Source organism: Quercus robur, chromosome 11 (genome assembly GCF_932294415.1).
Source record: "Quercus robur chromosome 11, dhQueRobu3.1, whole genome shotgun sequence".
NCBI classification, from domain to species: domain Eukaryota; kingdom Viridiplantae; phylum Streptophyta; class Magnoliopsida; order Fagales; family Fagaceae; genus Quercus; species Quercus robur.
This window is the reverse complement of record NC_065544.1, coordinates 21829395-21853691: the sequence shown is the minus strand read 5'-3', so window position 1 is coordinate 21853691 and position 24297 is coordinate 21829395. Positions and strand designations below refer to the sequence as shown.

Sequence of the window (24297 nt, the reverse complement as noted above, 5' to 3'; positions counted from 1 at the left end):
TAATTATGTAATATCACAATATCTAATGCATTAGATTGTTGCCATTATTTTAATGGGAAGTTGAACATAAATGTATTAGTCTGGTTAGAAATTATCCTCCCTTCAATTTTTTATTTTTTATTTTCGGCTTGAAATTTTTCTTGAATCCTTATTGCACTCTTGGACAAAACTCTCAAAGTTCCATTATATTATATCTAAATATTACTTAAATGATATATATTTAATTTTTTTATATTATATATTTATTTTATTTCAAATCTATTACTAATTCTTACTAATTAATAAGACTAATTCACCTAAAGTGAGATAGGGATAGTTATTATGTAGGTTTTACAAACTGATGAGTCATCAATAAATAAAAGTTATTCAAAACATTCACTTAATGGTGATTTGGTGATTTATATTAATTTGTAATAAGTTTTTTGTCATAAAATTTGTATTAATTTTAGCATATGAATCGAAACTAGTAGTTACTATATATTACATAAACTACTCATGATTTAAACAAATTTAAGAAATAATCTTAACGTTTAAATTGTGAAAGAGGTTTTAGTAATCTTGAAATCTCATCAACATATATTCTGACTAATTTTATAAACTCTCAACAATACACTTTTCTAAACATCTTCAAGAGTTTTATATAATTAATTAACTTTATTGGAAGTGGACATTGAGATGAGAAGATTGAGTAAGTTGAATTGGTGCCTCCAATCCATTACATGATAATTTCATGTCGCTTCTTTCATATATACACTATTACTTAGTGGTACTAACTACTAAGTAAACATGGAAAGCCCTTGATTCGAAGAGATCAACAACAAAGATTACTCGTTGGTGTTTATGGGAGCTCCAGTACAGGATTACTCGTATAAGTTGCTTAGTTTTTTTGAATTCGTGAATATCAAAATATCTCAAACAATTTATGTGATCTAGTAGTAGGAGAAAATTGGCCTTTGCCCCTTTCGTGCAAAAAATCCAGCATTTTGCTCCCTTTTCCAAACTAATTAGGGAAATTTCCCTGTTTTGAAACTCGATTTTCTCAAAATCAAGTTTCAATGTCACTATAGACTCCTTAAAACGCCACTATAGGTATGGGGCGATCAAATTTTTTTAAAAAAAAAATTAAAAAAAAAAAAAAACTTGCATGGAACTCGAGTTTCAAAACGCCATTATAGGGTCCTTAAAACGCCACTATAGGGCTCTATAATTTTATTTATTTTTTTAAAAATTTTCAGTTTGTTATAACTTGATTGTCCAAAAATTGAGTTTTAAATTGAAACTTGATTTTTAGAAAATCGAGTTTCAAAACAAGGGCATTTCCCTAATTAGTTTGGGAAAGGGGGCAAAATGCTGGATTTTTTTTTTTAAAAGGGCAAAAGCCCATTTTCTCCTCTAGTAGTACAAAGCTTTTTTGGTAAATTTTTTTTTTCTTTCCTTTTGATACAAGCAAGCAACCAAAGCGAGAGAAAGAATTTCAGTGTGGCTTTTATTTGATTAAACAAAAATTTATGCAACCCATGTAATATAAAGGATGAATGTTGTCCATTCAAACTAATTAATAAACTAGTACAAAAACTTTGCTTGATGGTACAAGTGTCGTCCATACTCCAATCTAATGGAACTACAGGCACCAATCCAAACCTACATTTGTCTTTCTAGGACACCCTCTTTTGCTTGATAACATGCTTGTTTACCTCTTTTGTGTGCTTTCTTTTGTTTGTTTGCCCCTTTGTGTGCTTTCTTTATTTCTTTGTTATCTTTTTGCTTGTCTGTTGACTTTTTTTGCTTTGTTGTTGCATGTACACGCTTGGAGCAAGGACATGACTTCTAAAGTGCAAGCAAAAAGGGGTGTTAAGGACCAAAATTTCACAAGAAAGCTCATTCCATGAAAAGTAAAGAAAGGCCATAGGTCTTAATAAAAGAAGGCCTAATTCATGAAGCTAAGAATCAACATCAAGGCCCTATGTATGTTCAGATTTCCAGCAAAAAGGTCATTAAAAATCTAGCAAAATCCAGTGAAAAAAACTGGGTCGGGATACCCAGAGATTGCCAAAGGCTGACAATTCTCGGGATGTACAGCATAGCTAAAGTGGGATTGAGACAGCTCAAAAAGGGTGCCATGAAATACAAGAAACGAAGAATAGATATATCCTTCTCAAGCACCCAATGGTGCAGCAAAGAACCAGAAAGCTTGGAGAGTGACAATTCATGAACAAAAGGCTGGTACCTCAGGAAACCCAGAACGAAGAACTATCAGAGGAAGTGACTGGGAAAACCTTCAACCCAGCAGGAATGGATTCCGCTCACTTGGGAAAAATGACAGCAAGAAGGACATCCAAAAAGCTGAGTCTAAAAGGTAAAAAGCCTTGAAAGAAGAGAGGGTGAAGGTTAGCTCTCCAAGGACACCCCGGAATGGAAAGTCAGCAAGTGGCTTTTAGGAAAATAGGACTAAAAGAGGAAAATTATGAGAAATAGAGAAAGAATTAGCTGTCAGAATGGTTGGCATAACAAGGGCTCTGGTACCTAGGGAGCCAAATAGGGGGAATTAGTGGTACTCTGAACCCTAAAATGACACTGCAAAAGGGGGAGGCAACCAACATTGAAAGGGATTCAGCAATAGGGAATCAGAACAAGAATCGTTGAGAAAACTTTGTCAAAAACTCAAAGAAAATAGAAAAATAGCGCCCGGTATCCTAGAACAGTCACTACAGAATATAAACTTGGATTCAAAGGGATTCAAACTTTGCAAGTCTTAGAGGCTTAGATAGCCATCTAAGTCTGTAATTTTTGAGCTTATTTGGACCTTGTAACACATCTTAGCGAGCACATTGTAATTCACAATTAAGAAAAATAATGAAATATTTCATGTTGACTTAAAGATCCTTAACAGTTATTTTGTGTGTTTCTTTATAACATTGTTTTCCTTTGCTGCTCTCTTGTTGTTCAATATATATTTTCTTGCTTGCTAGTTTTCCTTTTACTTAGCCAAAAGCTGAGTCCTTTTACCAGGGTCCTCACTTCAACTTGGGCCCTGTACACACTTAGCCTCCAAAGAAACATATGCCAAAACATGCACACATCAGATATCACTCTCTCCCACAAAAGTCCTTCTCACCTGACTATCTTGGAAGGAAATGACCAAGCAAAACCACTTGGACTTGAGTTCTAAATGCCACAAATCTTGTGCAAAAGCACTAAGTTTGTGAGAATTAAGGCCAGGATCCTCGTGGCTGAATCATTCTCATGAAATTCATTTACATATATGTATATGTATTATAATGTATATCCTAATTTAAGAAACTAACAATTATTTGAAGATATGTGTATTGTATAGTGTGTTCTTATGTAGGACCTATAGAGGTAAGGGAAAGGACAAAACTTCATTGCATAATAAGCATAGAGAAAGATCGTGTAGTTTAGAAAATCAGCATTCTAGGTTTTTACAGGCCTAGTACCCTTAGGAACCATGACAGTACACCCGAGGTACCATGACAGCACGCCCAAGGTACCAAGTGAAGGAACTTTTTTAAATGTTTACACAATAAAAGATAACCCTCAAATACTCTATTTCAATCTCTTTCACATTGTGAATATTATGAATAATTATTTTACTTGTTTCATAAGAGTAAAGGGTCATTTTATGACACTAAAACATTTAGAATGGTATTTTATTGCTTAGGAGGAATCACATTTTGCCTTGAGGAGCTTTATGTGACTTGCGCACAACTTGATTCATAATCAACCTCCATTTAGTTACGGTGAACCAAGCCTAGTCCACCAAACAACAAGTAAAGGGCCTAGGATCCTTGTTTCTACTTGGGCCTAGGTACTGTCCAAAAAGGACCCTCACAAGGGACAAAATGCAAGCAGGAAGATGCAAGCCCAAAAAGAGCGATGTTTAGTAGATTAGGAGGCTTAGCCTCCACAAGTGGTTCTCTCTCTCTCTCTCTCTCTCTCTCGTGTAGCCTTTTCTTTAGAACCATGTATTAGGTTTTTTTTCTTTGTATCTTGTTTAGGCTACATCCTTAGGGTATGGTAATGTTTGATTTACTTTTCCTATACCTTGTTGGGCCATACCCTTTGGATGTAGGTGTTGTATGTTTTAGGCTACATTCCTTGGGTATGGCAATGTCTGATTTACCTTTCTTGTACCTTGCTGGGTCATACCCTTGGAACGTTGGCCATGTCTGCTTTACTTTTCCTGTTCTATGTGCTTGCATTGTGCATGATGTATGTATATATACATATATATATATATATATATATATATACTATCTGCTAACCCATGCGATGCACAGGAAAACTATTTTGTATAAAGATGAAACATTAAATTACTTAATGAAAAATAGAAATCAAACTTAAGTTTAGAATAAAATGAAGAATTAAATCTTAAATATCCTCAACTATCCATAAAATGTATGAAACACAAATTTGAAGAACTACTTAATCAATATTTCCAATAAATTGAAAAAAAAAAAAAAAAAAAAAAAAAAAAAAAAAAAAAAGCTTTAAAGTGTTTTTTTGTAAGCCTGGCAATAGAATAGGTTGATAACGAAAACAACAACAAATGAAATTTTCCAGTAGTTAGAAGCACCAACAACAAACAGGCAAAAAAATTTCAAAGTTTCAATTTCATACCCTAATTGAAAAGAATTATAAGAATTGCAGTAGCAGCATAATTGAAAAAAATTAGAGTAATTGTTAACAAACCTATAGCTGACACGGTTAAGTATGCAGCTCTTTCCCTCAAAAAGTATGCAACTCTTTATCCAAAATGAGAGGACCAAAAAAATTAGTTTTTTTAAAACTTTTTAATTTTAAAATTTAAACTATTAATTATGTTAAGTTCTAAATGTTTAGAACAATTGGCAAATCGTGAACACAAACTTGTCTAGATATAGATCTTAAAGTCTATAGGTTTTATTAGACAATGCTCAAGGTGATTCAAGTCAAGATTCAAGAACATACAAGCTGCAGGAAGAAGATTTCATAATCTGTCTGGTTCGATCGATCGAAAGTCGTATCTGCAGAATTTTAATTAAGCCCAAACAACAGTTCAAGCCCATTAAGGATTAGGGTTTCTAATCTACTTCTCCCAGTATATAAAGGAAAACCTAAACACGTTTTTATGTGACTTTTCAGAGAGAAAAGAGTGTGCCTCTTTTGTATATAGAGTTTTGTTCCTAAAAAGCTCTCTTATGTCTTCTACCGGTGCTATTCCTTGAAGAATCTCAAGATTCGGTATTGTAGAAGTTGCTGCCTTCTCTTGTCATCAAAGGTGTTGATGATCTAAACCTTCAAGGGTGGTCTTGGAGTCACAAACAGGAGAGTTTGTGTTGCTAAACCTTTGAGTGTGATCTCAAAGTCATAAACGGGGGTGTTTGTGTTTTGCAAAGGCCAAAGAAAGAAGGAGCCTGTGGATTCGGAGCTTGCACGTGGTCGTGTCAGTAAGTTCTACTAGTGGGTAGTAATAAGAAGTCGAGCGTGGGGGCTTTTAAGTCTTATTGTATGAACTTTGATTCTTTCTAGTGGATTTGCTTTTTACCTTGAGGATAGCTAGGTTAAATCCTCCCCAGGTTTTTTACCGGTTTGGTTTTCCTAGGTTATCATATCGTTGTGTTTTTATTTTCCGCTGCAATACATTGATATGATATATTTGTGTTAACCTAGATTTGTTAATTTGACTAAGTAACAACTTGGCTAATTACCTAGGTTAAATCAATTGTTTTAAGGGGTCTAAAAACTAACAAGTGGTATCAGAGCGGGTTGCTCTTTTGTTTTAGATCTTTTGATCTAAGAGCTAATCCTTGACCCCTGTTGTCATGGATAATATGAAGTGTCTTTCTGATCATGTTTCTACTCATGCTTCTGTTGATTTTATTGATGCCTATGAAACTCTTCGTAAGGAATTATTGACATCTATGAAAATTGCTAAGAAATTCAAGGAAGAGTTAAAATTGGCTAATCTTGAAAAAGAGGAATTGGTTGTTAGATTAGATGAATATAATAAAAAGAATGAATTTTTTAGAAATCAAATTTCCTCTCAAGATGAGAAGATGAAAAGCTTGGAACAAGAGTTAGTTGAATCTAAAGCTGAAATTGAAAATTTGACTAGTACTAAGCCTGCTGTTGATAACAGAAGTGTTTTTGTTTCTCTTAAGCCTAAAACTGAGAAAGTTTATATCCTTCCTTTCAAGAGGAATAATAAAGAAAAAGCTTATTTTGCTAGGTTAGACAAAAGTAAAAGTTCTAATGTAGACGCTGAAATTTTTAAACCTACTGTTAGAGAGCATAATAAATCTGTTTTTGCACTTACCTGTCACCTTTGTGGCGTTGTTGGTCATATTAGACCAAATTGCTCTTTGTTGAGGCAAAAACCAAAATCTGAGACTAGATTTGTTGTTAGGAATACTGATGTTCCTAAATTTGTTCCTGTTTGTTACTTTTGTGGTGTCCATGGTCACATTCGTCCTAATTGTCATAAACTGAAATTTGAGCATTCTGTGTTTCAATCTAGGATTTGTGATGATATTTCTCCTTCCATAAGTCCATATAAATTGTTTCATATTATTTTGAAAAATTTAAGCTTGTTGGCTTGTGAAAGGAATTTGCAGGATTCTAGTCTTTCTCAGAAGATTGGTGTAATCCCTCAAATACACTCTGCTTCTCATGAATTTTCACCTACAAAGTCGAAGACTCGTGCTAGATGGGCGAGAAAAGATTCTCTAAGGTGAGTGTTGCTGACTTGTCCCTGATTTAATTATTTCAATTGTTTGTGGACATGTTTTGTTTTTGTTGTTTTGTTTTTTAGTTTTTTTATTAAAAAAAAAATTCCAAAAAAAAAAAAAAACATTGAAAATTTTCAAAAAGACAAAAATATTTTATTTTGAGTCTTGTTTTATTTTTCTTGAGGATTACATGAATTATGATATCTCTCTTGATTTAGAACATGTTTGACATTGTGGAGAAACTTGAATAGTATGTGTTATATAAGTGCTAAGCTATTTTTGATTTTGTATGAGTATGTACTGGTTTGTACATGTACTCATGGGTTGATTAAAAAATTGATATTTCTTGTTTGTGTACCCTCTATAGCTTAGTTAAGCATTGTCATGCATTGCATTTGCATTGTTCTTTTAGCATAATGTGTGCTTTTAGTTTTTGGTTATAATTTTTTTTACCAAAAAGTTTTTTTGTGTTTTGTATTTCACATCTTGGATTTATAATCAAGGATTGGCCATATTATCTTTACATAACAAGTTTATGTACCTTGTTTAGCTTTGATGAGCTTATTTATTGCACTTGACTAGTTGAAGTTTTGTGGTGCATGTTGTGTGGGAAAGATGTTTATGGTATTTATCACTTTGTCTTAATCTTGAAGTCACATGTTATTTGACTATCGGACTTGATCCTTTTGAGAAAGGCATAAATAACCATCTCACCACTGTTTACTAGCCAATCATGAACACCTTAGTGCATATCGTAAGATTTTGTATTCGAGAAAGTGTAGCACATGCACAAAAAGAATATAAGATGTAGCCTCGGTTTAAATGTTAAAATTGATGTGTACATTATTGGGCTTAATGTTAAATCAATCAAATAAAATTGGTGTGTATATTATGAAGCAAATTAAGAAACTTACATGATTGCAAGCTTGTTTTCTAGAAGATGTGGGAGTTATATGATGTAACTCTTTAGGTGATAGTCTTTTTCAAATTCTATGTGATGAATTTTGTAGATTTTGTGATTGATTTCTATTTATATATCACCTCACATGTATCTCAAGTTTTTGCTAGTTGCACACACTACACAAGTTACTATTTGCTAAACTTGGTACATTATATTGTGTGTGATCTTGTTGTGGCCATCCAAGATTAAAGTTCCTTGATTTTGATGCAAAATGTCTTAATGTTTGAGTTTTTGAGGACAATTGGTTGAAAAACTTGTTTTTGGAAGATCTGGGTTGAATTCAAGTGTTTTTTTTGAAAAACTTTTAATCTCATACTCATGCATTTTATTCATGAAATATTGTGCTTTAAGGAGTTTCTGCATTAAATTGCTCTGTTTTTTCAAAAATTTGATTTTTCCATGCATCATATATGTTTAGGATTCACATGCATTGCATTGTTTTCTGTATCCATCTTGCAGTTTTGCAGTCATATCTCTCATTGTTTTCACACATAACATGCATACACTTTGCTAAATTGGGTACTCAACTTGATTTAAAAATTGATTGATTAATTTTTGAGTTATGTACTTTCTAGTATATGGTATTTTTATGTGTGAACTGTAGAAAATATTTTTCTTAAGAGATATGATGGATAATCAATGTGCAAATATTTTCTCTACTCATGCAATTGTTTATGGGTCACATAGTGTCGAGTTTGCATTTATTGAAAGAGAGAATATTTTTTTTTATGTGTATCCTCAACTTAATTTTTTTTAAGATTAGGTTTATGTGTTTTTTTTTTCCCACCTCCTAAATTTTCCCCAAAATTGTTTTTCCCAACCCTTGTTTTGTGTTTCCTATTTTTATAGGGGGAGAAGCTTGTTTTTAACATTTGTTGTTCCTAGGGGGAGTTGTCTCTATTTTTTATAGAGCTAAATTGTTTTTTGTTCCCTTGGTTCTTTTTTATAGAGCTAAATTGTTTTCTGTCACTCTACTCTTTGTTTGATTTGTCTTTGTCAATACGTGACAAAAAGAGGGAGAAATAAATGAAATGTGAGAATCCTGTTTGTTTTGTTTAGGGGGAGTTGAAATTGTTTTTGAAAGGGGGAGAATATAAAAACTTTTTGATGTATCTAACTTAGGGGGAGAGTTAGAATTTACTTTTGTTTTTTATATCCTGTTTCATATTATTGTTTATATGTCTTTCTTTCCACACATGCGGTGATGTGTTTGTTGAGTGTTTCAGGAAGACAGGTTCATTTTGATCAAGACCTTCTACCTCTTCTTGCAACTTCTAGGTTAGGAGTCTTAGATTGGGATTTGTGATGTAATTGGGCATTTTATTGTATTGGGTTGTTCTTGTATTTGAACATTTCATTTTGTATGAAAGTTTTGTCACGAATTGCCAAAGGGGGAGTTTGTTAGGTTCTAAATGTTTAGAACAATTGGCAAATCGTAAACACAAACTTGTCTAGATATAGATCTTAGAGTCTATAGGTTTTATTAGACAATGCTCAAGGTGATTCAAGTCAAGATTCAAGAACATACAAGCTACAGGAAGAAGATTTCATAATCTATCTGGTTTGATCGATCGAAAGACAGGCTCGATCGATCGAAAGTCGTATATGCAGAATTTTAATTAAGCCCAAATAGTAGTTCAAGCCCATTAAGTATTAGGGTTTCTAATCTACTTTTCCCAGTATATAAAGGAAACCCTAAGCATGTTTTTATGTGGCTTTTCAAAGAGAAAAGAGTGTGCCTCTTTTGTATTTAGAGTTTTGTTCCTAAAAAACTCTCTTATGTCTTTTACCGAAGTTATTCCTTGAAGAATCTCAAGATCTGGTATTGTAGAAGTTGCTGCCTTTTCTTGTCATCAAAGGTGTTGATGATCTAAACCTTCAAGGGTGGTCTTGGAGTCACAAACAGGAGAGTTTGTGTTGCTAAACTTTTGAATGGGATCTCAAAGTCACAAACGGGGGTGTTTGTGTTTTGCAAAGGCCAAAGAAAGAAGGAGTCTGTGGATTCGGAGCTTGCACGTGGTCGTGTCAGTAAGTTCTACTGGTAGGTAGTAATAAGAAGTCGAGCGTGGGGGCTTGTAAGTTTTATTGTATGAACTTCAATTCTTTCTAGTGGATTTTCTTTTTACCTTGAGGATAGCTAGGTTAAATCCTCCCCAGGTTTTTTACTAGTTTGGTTTTCCTGGGTTATCATACCGTTGTGTTTTTATTTTCCACTGCAATACATTGATATGATATATTTGTGTTAACCTAGATTTGTTAATTTGACTAAGTAACAACTTGGCTAATTACCTAGGTTAAATCAATTGTTTTAAGGGGTCTAAAAACTAACAAATTAGGTTCATAAGCCATGTTCACCCAAATCCATTCATGTTCATTTGATCTGCTTAGGAACAACCATTTGCTTTCTATCTTTAATGCATTACAGATATGACATGGCTTCAAATCGTTGGCAAGAGGAGTCACATGTTCCAAAAGAAACTCATTTGTGAACTATAGTAAAACTCATTCGATTGTGAATTATGGTAATTCTCATTGTATGCTGCAAGTACTGTTACCAAACCACAAATTAACTCTATCTTAGCAAATAGAAAAAGAGGCTGAAGTAAGGAAAAAAGAAGAATGATTCATGTAAAGCTTTACGTAGGTGTTTGAATGGATGTAGGTGCTATATAATGTCTCAGTTGTAACCTTAATAGAGTAGACAACTCATTCAGCCCAAGAAAAACTTTTTCAAAATAAAAAGAGAGCAAAGAATGAAGCATTGAAAATATCAGTATGAATACCAGGCTACTGCATTATTTGGAAAAAGAAAGGAAGAAAAAAGACTGTTCAATGCATTGAATTAAATACCATAGAAACAAAGTTCTACCAAGCACGTATCTAAATTTGAATGCTTGAAAGTTGAAAGTAACATTGACAAACTGCGCTTTGATCATAAGGCTTTTATTATAAATTTTTTTTTGAAAAGAACAACAATCCATCCTTCCATTATTTCAATATCAATTGAAAATCTGGCAATTGAAATCAAATCTATTGATCAAGTACATTGGCTATTTAGCAGAATTGACATCTAAGAGTGTCTTCATCCTTTAATGTAGACAGCAATGACTTGGCCAAACATATTTTTTTCCGGTCATTGGGTACAAACAAAATATTTTTCATATCATAACTTATGATTGATACATAACAAAAAGTAGTCAATAACCAGTAGCAATTAAAACCAAAATGCACAACACTCAAAATCATCACACCAATATAACCATCTAACTACTAAACTTAACATCAACTTACCAACAGTCTTGAGTTGCAATACAAATTCTAGACACCACCAACCATGAATTGAAAGAGAGAGATTTTGAAGGAGATGGTCACCAACAACCATGGTTAGACTAAAGAATTTAAGTTGTATCCATGTAGTAGTGTACGCCAAAAAAATTAAACAAAAACTCCAATATATACACACACCAACCTAACACCAACTCCTCCCTAAAACTACAGAACTAACAAAAATAAATTTGACCTCCTTCCAGCAACAAATTACAAAGAAATTGAGATTGTCATTAGTATCTTTAATTATTAAATGTTTATACCTAGGACATATAAAATAGTGTTAAGGCAAGGCTAATTAGCATAGAAAAAATAAAAAAGGCACAGGGTAGGCTTATGCTTATTGCTATCGCTAAACCCTAAATCATATTTAAAAGATTATAAACTTACCGGTAATGTTTACCTCCTGGAATATGCTTTTACAATCAATGAGAATGATCTTTTACTCTACTTTAAAATAGTAGTACAATAGTCATGAATCATTGCATAACTTCCAAAAGACTCTATAAAAGAGAGAATTTTAAAAAGAAAAGAGAGTACCATGTTGATGCAACACCAGCCTCGATATAACCAAGGATTCTTTTCTCTCTCTCAAGGCCTGCGCAAGCTCCTTTGTGCCTAAAAATTGAAAACATGGAATGAGATTTTTGTAGGTACCAATGTATTTTTGATTAAAAGATTTCATGAACAAAAAACGCATTTATTACAACCATTACTACCAACACTAACAGAGAACAAACACCTGGGCATTCTATCAAACACATGTTCAGCAATCTCAAGCAACTATACTAACCAACCCCAACCTTCAAATAAATAAAAAATGCCAATGAAATCCAAAATAATGTAAGCCTCAACATACCATTCCGCAAGCTATCATATAAGAAAACCCAGAGACTATAATAATTTATAAAAAGCGAAAACCAATGTAAATGAAGACGACAATGACACTATATATCAAACCAAAACAAACCCAGAACTAAAATCAAATAGAAGAATCCTAGGAAACCAAAAATCCAATAAAATTTGCATAACCAAAAAAAGGGAAAAAGAAAATCCAAACCAATGTAAAATGAAGATGAGAAAAACACCATATATCAAACTAAAACAAACCCATAATTGAAACCAAATAGAAGAATCCCAAGAAACCAAAAATCCAATAAAAATTGCATACCAAAAAAAAAGGGAAAAAGAAAATCCAATAACAGAAAATATAATAGCTTTCACAACAAAGGAAGAAGAAGACATGGAAATTTGCACACACACAAAAAAAAAAAGAAAAGAAAAACTTAAATTCAAAGCAACCAACAGCCACAAACCAACAAAATTCCATGAACAAATGCAACGGATAGAGAGAGAGAGCAATATATAGAAATTAAGGAGAGACAAAAACATGTTTTAATTACCTTAAAATAATTTCCAGCATAGAATATGATGGGCTAGGTTGGACCATGACGGAGAGGCAGAGAGAAATCAATGCAGTGGTGGTGATCCAAGGTGGTGGCAGAGACGGTGGGAGGATCTAAGTTTTGGGTTTTGATTTTAGGGGAAGGAAAGGGTGAGTTTCAGGTTTAAGGGAAGGAGATTTAGCATGAGATGAGAAGAGAGATTTGTTTTAAAACTTTATCGTGCTTTTGTGGGAGATAAGGACTGATGGTGGGTCTGGGTTGTGGAGTTTTACTGTTACTTTCCAAAAAAAAAAAACCCTTCTCTCTATGGCTATTTTGTCTCTATTGGCTATTTTGTTACCAATAGCAGTAGCGTCAAGGGTGCTCTGTTTTTTGTCCACAACTTTTGCTAGGTTTGTTCTCGCAGAGGGGAAAAAAAAAAAAAAACAGAACAGAAAAACGAAAAGAGGAAAACGAAAGGTAAACGGTGTATATAATCAATAATAAGTAGTTACCCACTGAAACTAAATAAGTAAACCACCGAAAAGATACAATTGTTTAGTGTTTTAAAGTGAATGTGTCAGCAATTTATGTAGCCATGTGGCAGAATAAGGAGTGATCAACGAAAAGTCAAACGTTTCGGCTATTAGTTATTATATAGATTTGCTTGTGGATGGTCGTGCACTTTTTTTGATGGACTTTCATGGTAGGAGAGTGACTCTCTCATAATCATGATTACTCTTGACCTTGCAGTGTGGGTATGCGCTCAAGGTGACTGCTATAGGTGCATATTCATGCTGCATTGTGTGTATGATTATCACGGTGTGTTTGTCTCGATCCATGTTAGCTAGAGACATTGGTTTCCCCATGTATGTGACACGCATCAACAAGTTGGTGTATGGTGTATACATAGGCGTGCAACCTTATCAGTGCACCATAGGCATACCAAACAAAAAACTCTACCAAATTTTCATTGTGAAAATGGGGTACCTTTGTTGCCATATTCTCATAGTGAAAGCTGGGTGAGGATAGTGTTTTATGTACTATGACGCACCAGAGGCAAAATGCAGCGGAATTTTTGCCATGAAAATAAGGTGAAATTCTGCCGGATTTTCATCGTGGAAACTTGGCAACAATTCCAAAATGCGCTAGCAAAGCATTGATTAAGACTACACCCTTTCAAAAATCAAACCTTGAAGCTCAATATTGTTAAAGCCCTGTAAGCTAAAGCCAATAGCTTGTTTTTAACTACCAATGTTCGAAAGTTAAGATTTTATCTTAACAAAGGACTATCTTTGAACAGGCGTTGCGGGGTGCCTAACATCTTCCCTGCACATAATTAGACTTCCGAACTCAAGAATAAAAAATTTTACCTGTTAGTATTAGATTAGGAAAAACGCCCTTTTTTCTTAGTCTAGGATTGTTAATAAAATCAATTAGAATTAGGTGACCAATTACACCTTAGAAAAAATCCAATGATTGGTGGCAGCTTCACTTACCTTTGAATATAGGTTAAAATTGACTCAATTCAAGTTACACACAAGAACTTCATCATTTTTCATCGCACCCGAGCTCCCGCACCAATATAATTTTTATGCACAAGCATTGCCACGATGGGTGTTTGACTGCCATGAGGCATCGACACCAAAGAAATCATAAAACAATAACGAACTGATATTCAAAGGAGGAGAATCATAAATAACAAAATCTTGCTTTAACTTAGCTCTAGATTTGGCAAGCTAGTCAACACAATGATTGGCTTCCCTCTAGCAATGCTTCATCTGCACCCTAGGGAATTCTAAAGGTGCCACGTATTTGGCACCATTAGAATAGTTATCGTTTTTAGAAGGAAAAACAAAAAAACAAAAAAACAAAAAAAACAAAAAAAACAAAAAAATAAAATAAAATAAAACAACTGTAGATTTATTAAGATAAAATTCACCACAATCCATGAACTGTGGCCTCAAAGCATACCATAAATTTAAATTCCATAGTAGATGAAGTAGTGATAGTTTGTTTAGAACTTTTCCATGATATTACTTTTCCTGCTAACATGAACAAATAACCAAAGTTAACTTTCTACTATCAACGACATATAGCAAAATCTGAATCTGAGTAGCCAATGACTTCTAGATTATCAAATCTCCAATGTATGAATATGTAATCGTTTGCTCATTGCAATTATCTATTCTTTGAATTGCTTTAGTATCGTCTAAAGGGACATAATTGGGGATGTGTTGAGTTTTTTTTTGAGCAAAGGGATGTGTTGAGTTTAGAATTATTTATTTATATATTTTAGGTAACCACATAAAATTAGAAATTAAGTAAATAAGTTGAGATGTGGCTTTTAAAAATAAAAACTTCGTACATATTCACATGGGACCAGGAGACACAAAATGACAAAACATGATGGGCAAATGATGACCCTTATTAAAATATAGAGTAGTAATAATAAAGACTCAGGTTGGAATTGATGTTCACGTGGCTCCAAACACACAAAACAAAAGAAGTAAAATTGAAAAAGAAAGAAAACGAAAGAAACAGAAGCAGCAAAGGGCATCCAGTCTGGGCAGAAGAAAGGGTGGTGGTGATTTACGAACTGGGCATGGCCGAAATATCAGAACAAAACCTGCTTGTTTATGTACTGGACTAAATCAGCGGCGACTTTGAGAATTTTTTTTTGGGTAATCACTAAAAGTTTTAAATTATACAAAATTTAATAAAAATGCAATTTGAATATATCAATATCATAAAAAATAAAAATAAAAAACATGTAAATATATGAAATATTACAATTTTTTGTACTAACAAAGAGAATAAGAAAAAAAAAAAAAGACTAATAAAAGATACAATGCAGATTGAAAATGCTGATATGAGAATGATAAAGTGACCACAATAATTTCATAATAAATCTTATGTAACAAGTTGTTAACCTATTATCGATGGGTAAAACATGTCAATATTGGACTTGAATTAGAATTAGTAACAGCTTATCACATAATTTATTATGAAAATATTGTAAATGTAGCATTACTCTTATATTTATTGAACTTAAATTTTTATGATTTTCAAGTAAAGGTATTCAACATTTTTATTAAGGTGGTCAAATTAAAATCGGTTAATTTAGTATATAATATATTTTTTAAAGTATATATGTACATTTTTTTTTTAGTCAGGTTCGTTACAGAATATATTAGCTTAAAATGATTATTTATATATATATATATATATAATTTTTTTTTTTTTTTTGGACAAGTGAGGGTGGTTCAGGGACCACCTTCACATATAAGTAGAGCAGCCAGTGGATTAGATATTAACTTCCCTGGCTTTTTCTCCATTACTCTTCCATAAAAGCCGTCATTCTTTTCTTGGACCACCCTCGTATGCAAGTAGAGCTGCCAGTGGACTAGATAATGACTTCCTTGGCTTTTTCTCCATTACTCTTCCTTAAAAGTCTTCATTCTTTTATAATAATAGAGGTAGGCACATGTGACTTTGGTATTACAAAGAATATGCTTGCCGTTTATCCTTTGCTGTAATATGGCCAAAACATGTAAAATATTGATATGGCTGAAATTTGTTATCGCTGTAATTGTATTAGACTGATTTTGATAAATAAAAGAAAAAATCAAAATCAAAATCAGTCCGTTATTTTGATTTTTTTGGACACGTGGGTGATGGAGAATTAGTCCATTATTTTACCAATCTAACGCAATCACTTACGTACTATAACGTCACAACACGTAATGCAAAAGTCATATGTTGAAAAATCTAATAATGCATTAGATTTTTCAAAAGTCACATGATTACATGACTCGCAAGAAAAATAGTGTTCGGCAGTTTGCCTATCATAAAAAGGCCTTGTTCGACCCAAATTCTACAAAAAAAAAAAAATAGTCCTATCAGAGAGAGAGAGAGAGATGGATTCCGTTCGCGCAGGTGTTAAACCTCATGTAGTTTGCATCCCAATCCCACTTCAAGGTCACATAAACCCAATGCTCCAGTTAGCAAAACTCCTCCACCATAAAGGGTTTCACGTAACTTTTGTAAACACAGAGTACAACCACAAACGCTTACTCAGGTCTCGAGGCCCTAACTCTCTCGATGGCTTGCCTGGCTTTCACTTCGAAACCATTCCTGATGGCCTTCCACCTTCAGACGCAGATGTCAGCCAAGACATTCCCTCTCTCGCTGAATCCCTCCCAAAGGCTTGCCTAGTCCCACTTTGCAACCTCATTACCAAACTCAATGACACTTCGTATTCGAATGTGCCTCCTGTTACCTGTATTGTCGCAGATGGTTGCATGTCCTTCACTCTTGATGCTGCTGACAAGTTCGGAATTCCATGTGTAATGTTTTGGACACCTAGCGCTTGTGGCTTCATGAGCGTTATGCATTTTCGACATTTCGTTGAACGAGGTTTGGTACCCCTCAAAGGTATTATTTTGTTTAGAAAGATCCGCTCCCATTCAAATTCTTTTATTTTTTATAAGCTTTAATCAAGTATAAGATATAAGATAAATGTCATCTATTTTACTTTATGTGCTTTACAATGATTTGATGATTATTGGATTTTTCTTCAATATCTCGTGTGTTATATACATGGTTTTGAAATCCAGACCGGACTATACGATCTGACCAGATTAATAGGAATCTGTCTACAAAACGATTTTTTTAACTTCAAAAATCGGCATATATGAAAAACTCAATGAACTGTGTGAACTGCGGTTGAACCACTTGGGTTTAAAAACCGTTGACGATTATCATGGTTTCACAGGTTCAGTTGATTCAGAGGTTTTTTTTTTTTTTTTAACTTACTGGCTCAACCATTGTTGAAACTTCAACCTCAGACCTTGAGATCACACCAACATTTCTTCTTATTCTTCTTCTCAGTCTCGCTTGCCCCTCCTCGTTCTGCATTTTTGCCCACTACTGTTTCTGCATTTTCTCTTTCTCTGCGTTGTTTTTGTTTTTCTGCATTTTCCTCTCATCCTGCGTTTTTTCCTTTGCACTCTAGAGTCTTTTGGTCTACTTTGAAGTTGATTGACTACTTGCTTTTTGTCACATGCTAAATACATGCTGTCAACCACTCTATTTTAAATTTTATTGGGTTTAATTAATTTTTTAATGGTTTGTCTAGTCACTCTTCTAGCTGTTGTTTATTTTTTTAATGAGAAATGGTAGAAATATCAATTTTGGCACAATTTTGTGTCACAAATCACTATGTGACGAATTTTGGTACAAAATTATGTCAAAATTTATATCTTTAATGTTTCTTTTTTTATTTTTAAAATATAACTAAATACATGTCGTAAAGTGTCACTCACTTCTTTTAAAATTTTATTTTGTTCTTTAGTTAATCAATTTTTTAATGCCTTGTACGGTCACTCTTCTATCTTTTATTTATTTTTTATGTTTAAAATTTTAAAAAATGGTTGAATATTCAAATGGGCTTGAGCAAAAAACAATTTACTGGGTAGTTAAATGGGCTTGAGCATGATTTAAGATAATTTAGACATAAGCTCTCATAAAAATATTAAAAGAGTAAAATATTGAGCTTTAACAAAAAATGATTTAGGTTTGCTTAAGATTTAGGGGTGTTTGGTACTACAACTTAAACAACAGTTTTCAGTTTTTAAATGACATTACATATATTTTCACACACTTTTTCACTTACACGTCTTTCCAAAAAATATAAACAACGTTATTAGAACAACATTATCAAACAAGTTAATATTTCTTATTTGCCTTATGAAAGTTATGATATAAAAAATACATTTGAAAATAGATCTTTATATTTATTCGAACTATTTTAGTTCATTTTTCTACTTTTATTAATTTAATATATTTATTTATATTTTAAATAATTATTAAATTAATTATGACATCATCACGGTTCGACTTCGGTTCGATCTCGGTCCAACCTTAAAAATCTTGAACCTCTCCCACTTATGGTTCATTGAACGGTCCGGATTTCAAAACCATGACTTATATATGAATAAAAATATAAGGAAATTGCAAATTTTAAACAAGGATGATCTCCTAAATTTGTATCATTGTAAATTGACATTGGTATTTGATGTGTACACATCTTTCTTGTCTACATTACTAAAATCACATTCAAATGTTATACATGTTAGCTTTGATTTAAAATCAAACATAAAGCAGAGATATACGTGGAAAATTTGCAATAAAATTTTCTATATGTCTAATTACACAATATTTATAAAATTATAAAGGTTTCTCTTTTCACTTCTTTTTTAATTGAATATTTGTATGCTAGTTCTTAGTATTTTACTTGGATTATGCTATTCACAATGATCAACACTGTGTGATTCACAGATGCGAGCTATTTGACAAATGGATACTTGGAAACTGTAATAGATTGGATTCCGAGAATGAAAAATATTCGTTTTAAGGATATTCCAAGTTTTGTTAGAATAACAAATGAGAATGATATCATGTTCAACTTCTTCATCCATGAAACTGAAAGAGCTTCAAAAGCTTCAGCTGTCATTTTGAACACATTCGACCCCTTTGAAAAGGAAGTGTTGGATGCATTATCCAACATGCTTCCTTGTATATACACCATTGGACCACTTGTGTCGTTTGTGGACCAAATTAAGGACAATAACTTGGAATCAATAGGTTCCAATCTATGGAAGGAAGAACCAGGGTGTGTAGAATGGCTAAATTCAAAAGAACCCAACTCTGTAGTATATGTAAATTATGGTAGTATAACTATCATGACACCTCAGCAACTCATTGAGTTTGCTTGGGGGTTAGCAAATAGTGAAAAACCCTTCTTGTGGATTATAAGGCCTGATCTTGTTGGAGGTGATTCAGCTATTATTCCACCTGAATTTGTTATCGAAACTAAAGATAGAGGCATGTTAGCAAGCTGGTGCCCTCAAGAAAAAATCCTAAAGCACCCATCAATTGGGGGTTTTTTGACACATAGTGGGTGGAATTCAACACTTGAGAGTGTGTGTTGTGGAGTTCCAATGATCTCTTGGCCCTTCTTTGGTGATCAACAGATGAATTGTCGATACTGTTGTGTTGAATGGGGCATCGCAATGGAGGTAGATAATAATGTTCAAAGAGATGAAGTGGAGAAGCTAGTGAGAGAGTTAATTGATGGTGAAAAAGGTAACGAAATTAAGAAGAATGTAAAGGAGTGGAAAACAAAAGCAAAGGATTCCACCAAGCCTGGTGGTTCTTCATTCCAAAACTTGGATAAGTTGATTGCTGAAGTTCTTTTAGCTAGAAATGTTTAGACCAAACAAGCAAGACTTTCTACTTGTCTATGCACTTGTATTCCCAATATGAATAAAATCATTTAAATATTTATTTAAAATTTATTCCCATTTTTGTCGCAATAAATTCTAATTAATTGTGTGATTTGGTTAAATTAATGTTCTATTAAGTACTATTGTGTATATAAATAAAGGACCTTTATATGTTTACAATGTACTTGTAATATAAATTTACATTATTAACACACACAAAAGTGACAAATGTTCTACACATTTATCACTTTTTATGTCTCTACAATTAATATAAATTTACGTTGTACCGTAGAATGGAGAGAGAGAGAGAGAGAGACGTTTTTGAGTATGTGGCTTGACTTACTTCAAGGTGATTCAAGTATATGTGTGTGTGTAAAATTGTGTATTTTCATTAAATGTTTTTTTTTTCCATTTGTATTTTTTTTATAGGAATAAAAAAATTATTAAAAGAAAAATAATTTTAATGTGAGTCATCCCGATAACATATCAATTGTAACATCACAAGTGATTAGAAAAAAAAAATCTCTCTCACACTAGAGGGCTTTGTTTCTACCAAGCTTTTCGACGGTGCCTCTTAGGTTCAAAGCAACACCCTAAAACCATCTTTGCTTTACCCAAAATGCCTTTTCCTTATACCCTTCACTACTCTAATCAACAGATCCTCATTTACTACTTACTTATCACTATCCTTCATCTCATTGTTTCAACCACTTGCCTTTATTCTTCTTGAGTTATGGTTTTGCCAAAACCAATAAGTAGACTTTAGTTTTATGCCTTTTGTTTATACTTGCTGCCTCACCTCTTGTTACCTTTTCAACTCCTTTCTCACCTAGCTTCTTTTCTCTTCTTTTTCAAATCTACCTTTTGACTGCGTTTTGTCGTCCCCTTTGTCTTGTTCTTCTCTAGGTCTTACTTTGTTTTTGGACCCTTGTGTGTTTTTCCTTTTGTTGTTGCTAGACATGGGGGACCAGTTTCTAGTAAGGGAGTTTGGTTGGACTGAGAGTAGTGGGTCAAAGGTCAGTGCTGGTCCCTTTATTGAAGATTCTGAAGCTTCCTCTCAGCCCAGTGAGGACAATGAAACACCTTTTGCTCAGTATGGCCTTGTTCTTGAAGCGGATTCTGAAAATATCCACATGCAAAGGTATTTCTAGGGTCAATGTGCCATTGGTTTCATTTTAGACTATAGGAAGTTCTCTATTCATCACCTACAGTTGACAATCAATTCTGCATGGCGGGTCAGAGGTGCTGTTTTAGTTATAGGAAGAGATTCCTTCTTTTATATATTCCACTTCGAGCTCTTGGAGGATCTGATTTACTTTTGCTTTGAAGGACCATGGGCAGTGGATGGAGCTTTTCTTGTATTGGAGAAATGGAGACCAAATTTGGTCCTGAGCAAATTACAACTAAATTATGTTTCTCTGTGGGTTCAATTGCATGGGTTACCTCTGGAATACCAATACCCAGAATTGGCAGAATGTATGGGTCAGATAATGGGTATCTTTGAAAGGGTTGATTGGGAGGATCAAATACACAGAAATATAAGATTCATGCGAGTCAAAGTAAGAATTGATCCATGGATGCCACTCACTGTAGGTTTCATGCTTTGTCTTGATGATGGATCTCAAACTTGGGTGCAATGCAGATATGATAGGGTTCACAAACTTTATGTTCCATGCGGTTTGATAGGTCATACAAGAGGCCAATGTAGTGAGAGTATGGACGAGATTGAAAGGATGGTTATCGGTCAACGACACTGGATTCAACACATTCACCAGGTTCAATTTGGTTTTGATTCCTTGGAGTCACACTTCCATAATGAGCTTAGGGCTTTCTATAACAGAAGACGTTGCTGGACAACCCAAGTTAGATATAGGAACCTACAACCAACCCACCATACACATAATCACAACAGCCCTATCCACCTTGACCCAAATTAGCATCACCCCAACTCCTCATCCCATTCCCAGGAAGGCAAACACCTAAATTTCCCAAACCCTGAAACACCCAATATTCCTAATCCTAATAGTCTTTCCCCTCCCCAACCTCTCCTTCCTACTTCCCAGTTTGAAAATGAAAATGCAACCCTAAACTTTGCAATTTTTTTCCCTATCCTTAGGCAATCCCTCAATCCCTCCCACCCCCTTGAACACCCTAAGTTCTTCCCCTGACCATACCCATGGCACAAACCTTCCTCCCAACCCCATCCCTGATCATGAACCTTTTAACACCTCTAACCATTCCCTAACCCTAACAACACATCAACTTTTACCTTGCGTCCTCCATGGGCACTCCCAACAGATTCCTTTCTTCAATGGACATGGGTTGAAGAAAATAGACCTTTTATGACTAATGGTGTTTTGAGAGAGAATCCAAGGACTGGCTCTGAAACAAATAATGATGATACAATGGTTTTGTTCAATCTAGATAAGCTTAACGAGGAGCTTCCTAGATGGGTATGTAGGGATGCATGAAGTAGAGGACAGATTCCTAAGGCTCTAGAGCCCCTTATTAACTCTTTGGTCGAAAAGGTTGATAGAGATAGATTTAGATTTGAAGTGAGTAGTTCTAGTAATGGGCCTCAAATTAGAAGGTCTCAAGCTTTGGGCCAGACTCATACATGGACTCAATACTTGGTAGAGATTGAACCACATGTGGAGACTACATATTGCCACACTATTAGTTTGGACACTGGGTTCAATAACATTATCAACACAGACCCTACTGATTTTGGCCCAGGCCTACCATCCCCTATTTTAGTTTTCTGCAAAACTTGGGCATTTGACTAGCCTACACTGTGAGGAATGGCTAGAAGGAAGTCACGTGTCTTCTAAGAAGAGAATCAGATCAGAACTTGGGAGGTTAGGAAGAAACATTTGCCAGAAACTCCTCTGTGGCTTAAAGGAAGGTAACAATAATGTCTCCCTCAAAAATTCCTTTTATCTTACTGCACACTATGACAATTATCTTGCTGAGGAAACTCCAAAAAATCCAAGTGGCTGCTGGGAAGCAAACCCAAATTAGCTTCTCCAGCAACCATAAGGATCCTATGCTGGAACTGTAGCGGTTTGGGAAAACCCTTTGCAGTTCTACAATGCCAACAAAAAGCCCATGAGTTTAAACCTGATATTATGTTCCTTATGGAAACAAAGCTAGTACAAGATAAAGGTAAAGAAGTTTGGACTATAGATGTGGGTTTTCTGACGAATAGGAGGTTCCTAGAGTGGGTCTTAGTAGGGGTCTGCTTCTAGTTTGGATGCCTAGACAAAGTCTTAATGTTATTTTTTATTCTACTCACCTTATTCACATAGACCTTCTGGATAACAAGGATAAACCCATCTCAATTACCTTTGTGTATGGTCACCCTGATCAAGTTAGAAGGGGTGAGGTATAGCAACAACTTCTTTCCCTCAAAGCCACTGCTCAACCCAATTGGCTCTGGATTGGGGATTTTAACCAAGTTTTGTCAAGGGATAAAAAATTTTCTTTCACACAAGGTAGAATTACTAGTGCTAATCTATTTCAACAAGTCATTACAAATCTACAATTGTGTGATCTTGCTGCCACGGGGAAAGGTTTACCTGGATGAATAATAAGGAGAATGATTTTGTTATGGAAAGACTAGATAGGAGTTTTGCTAATGTTGAGTGGGTTAATTTGTATCTTTTATACTCCCTTAGAAACCTTCCCATTATCAGGTCTAATCATGGCCCAATTTTTTTGGATTTTGACTACCAAACCCCATTTAGGTAAAGGTCTTTTAGATTTAAACACAAGTGGACTACCCATCTAACCTGTAGAGACATGGTTCAACAGGCTTGGGATCTTAATTCAAATGGTTCTAGAGCTAAACAATTAAGGAAATAAATTTTAAGTGTCAGAAGAAAAGCTATGGAATGGAATAAAAATGTGTTTAGGAAATTTGAGAGTGAAATAAAATTGAAGCAAGCTCACCTACAACATATCCAAATCTCCATCAACTCTCTTGAGGATGTTAAGGGGGAATGGACTCTTAGAAATGAATTAGAGGACCTTTTGAATAGGGAAGAATTGATGTGGGCTCAAAAAGCTAGAACAAGATGAATCCTTCAAGGGGATAGAAACACAAAATACTTTCAAACTGTGGTAAGACAGAGAAGAGCCAAAAGTAGAATCCTTCAAATTAAGGACAACCAAGGGAATATCATAGAATATCTAGGGAAATTGAGAACATCCTTGCAGACCACTTCAAGAATTGTTTTGAGGTTTCAGAGATTGAAGAAACTGTCTTTCAATTGGGCTTTCATAAAGCTCCTAGACCTGATGGCATACCTGCTTTTTTCTTTCAAGATTTTTGGAGCATAGTTAAATCTGATGTCATTAACACAGTCTTGGCTTTCTTCCACTCTAGGTCTCTCTTCAAACCTCTCAATCATACTTTCATAACCCTCATTCCAAAAAACCCCTTCCCTGATGAGGTCTCTCTCTTTAGGCCTATAAGTCTTTGTAATGTTATATACAAAGTCATATCAAAGATCCTAGTAAATAGGCTGAAACCCTTGATGGACAGCATCATAACTCCTTATCAGAATGCCTTCATCAAAGGGAGGAACATTACTGATAACATCCTT

The 24297-nt window shown here is 34.1% G+C and overlaps 1 protein-coding gene across 1 annotated transcript; it reads left to right on the top strand.

Moving 5' to 3' along the window:
• The first annotated feature begins 16257 nt into the window (after positions 1 to 16257).
• Positions 16258 to 19762, top strand: LOC126706178 (7-deoxyloganetin glucosyltransferase-like). The gene is made up of 2 exons (XM_050405492.1): positions 16258 to 16838; positions 18744 to 19762. The coding sequence occupies exons 1-2, from the start codon at positions 16322 to 16324 to the stop codon at positions 19676 to 19678; spliced, it is 1452 nt and encodes a 483-aa protein (XP_050261449.1). The 5' UTR covers positions 16258 to 16321; the 3' UTR covers positions 19679 to 19762.
• Positions 19763 to 24297: the final 4535 nt, after the last annotated feature.

Bases quoted from the DNA above. Each gene is read 5' to 3' on its own strand.
- LOC126706178 (XM_050405492.1), top strand. From the start codon at position 16,322: ATGGATTCCGTTCGCGCAGGTGTTAAACCTCATGTAGTTTGCATCCCA. The intron at 16,839-18,743 runs GTATTATTTTGT...TGTGATTCACAG, and splicing joins AGGTTTGGTACCCCTCAAAG to ATGCGAGCTATTTGACAAAT.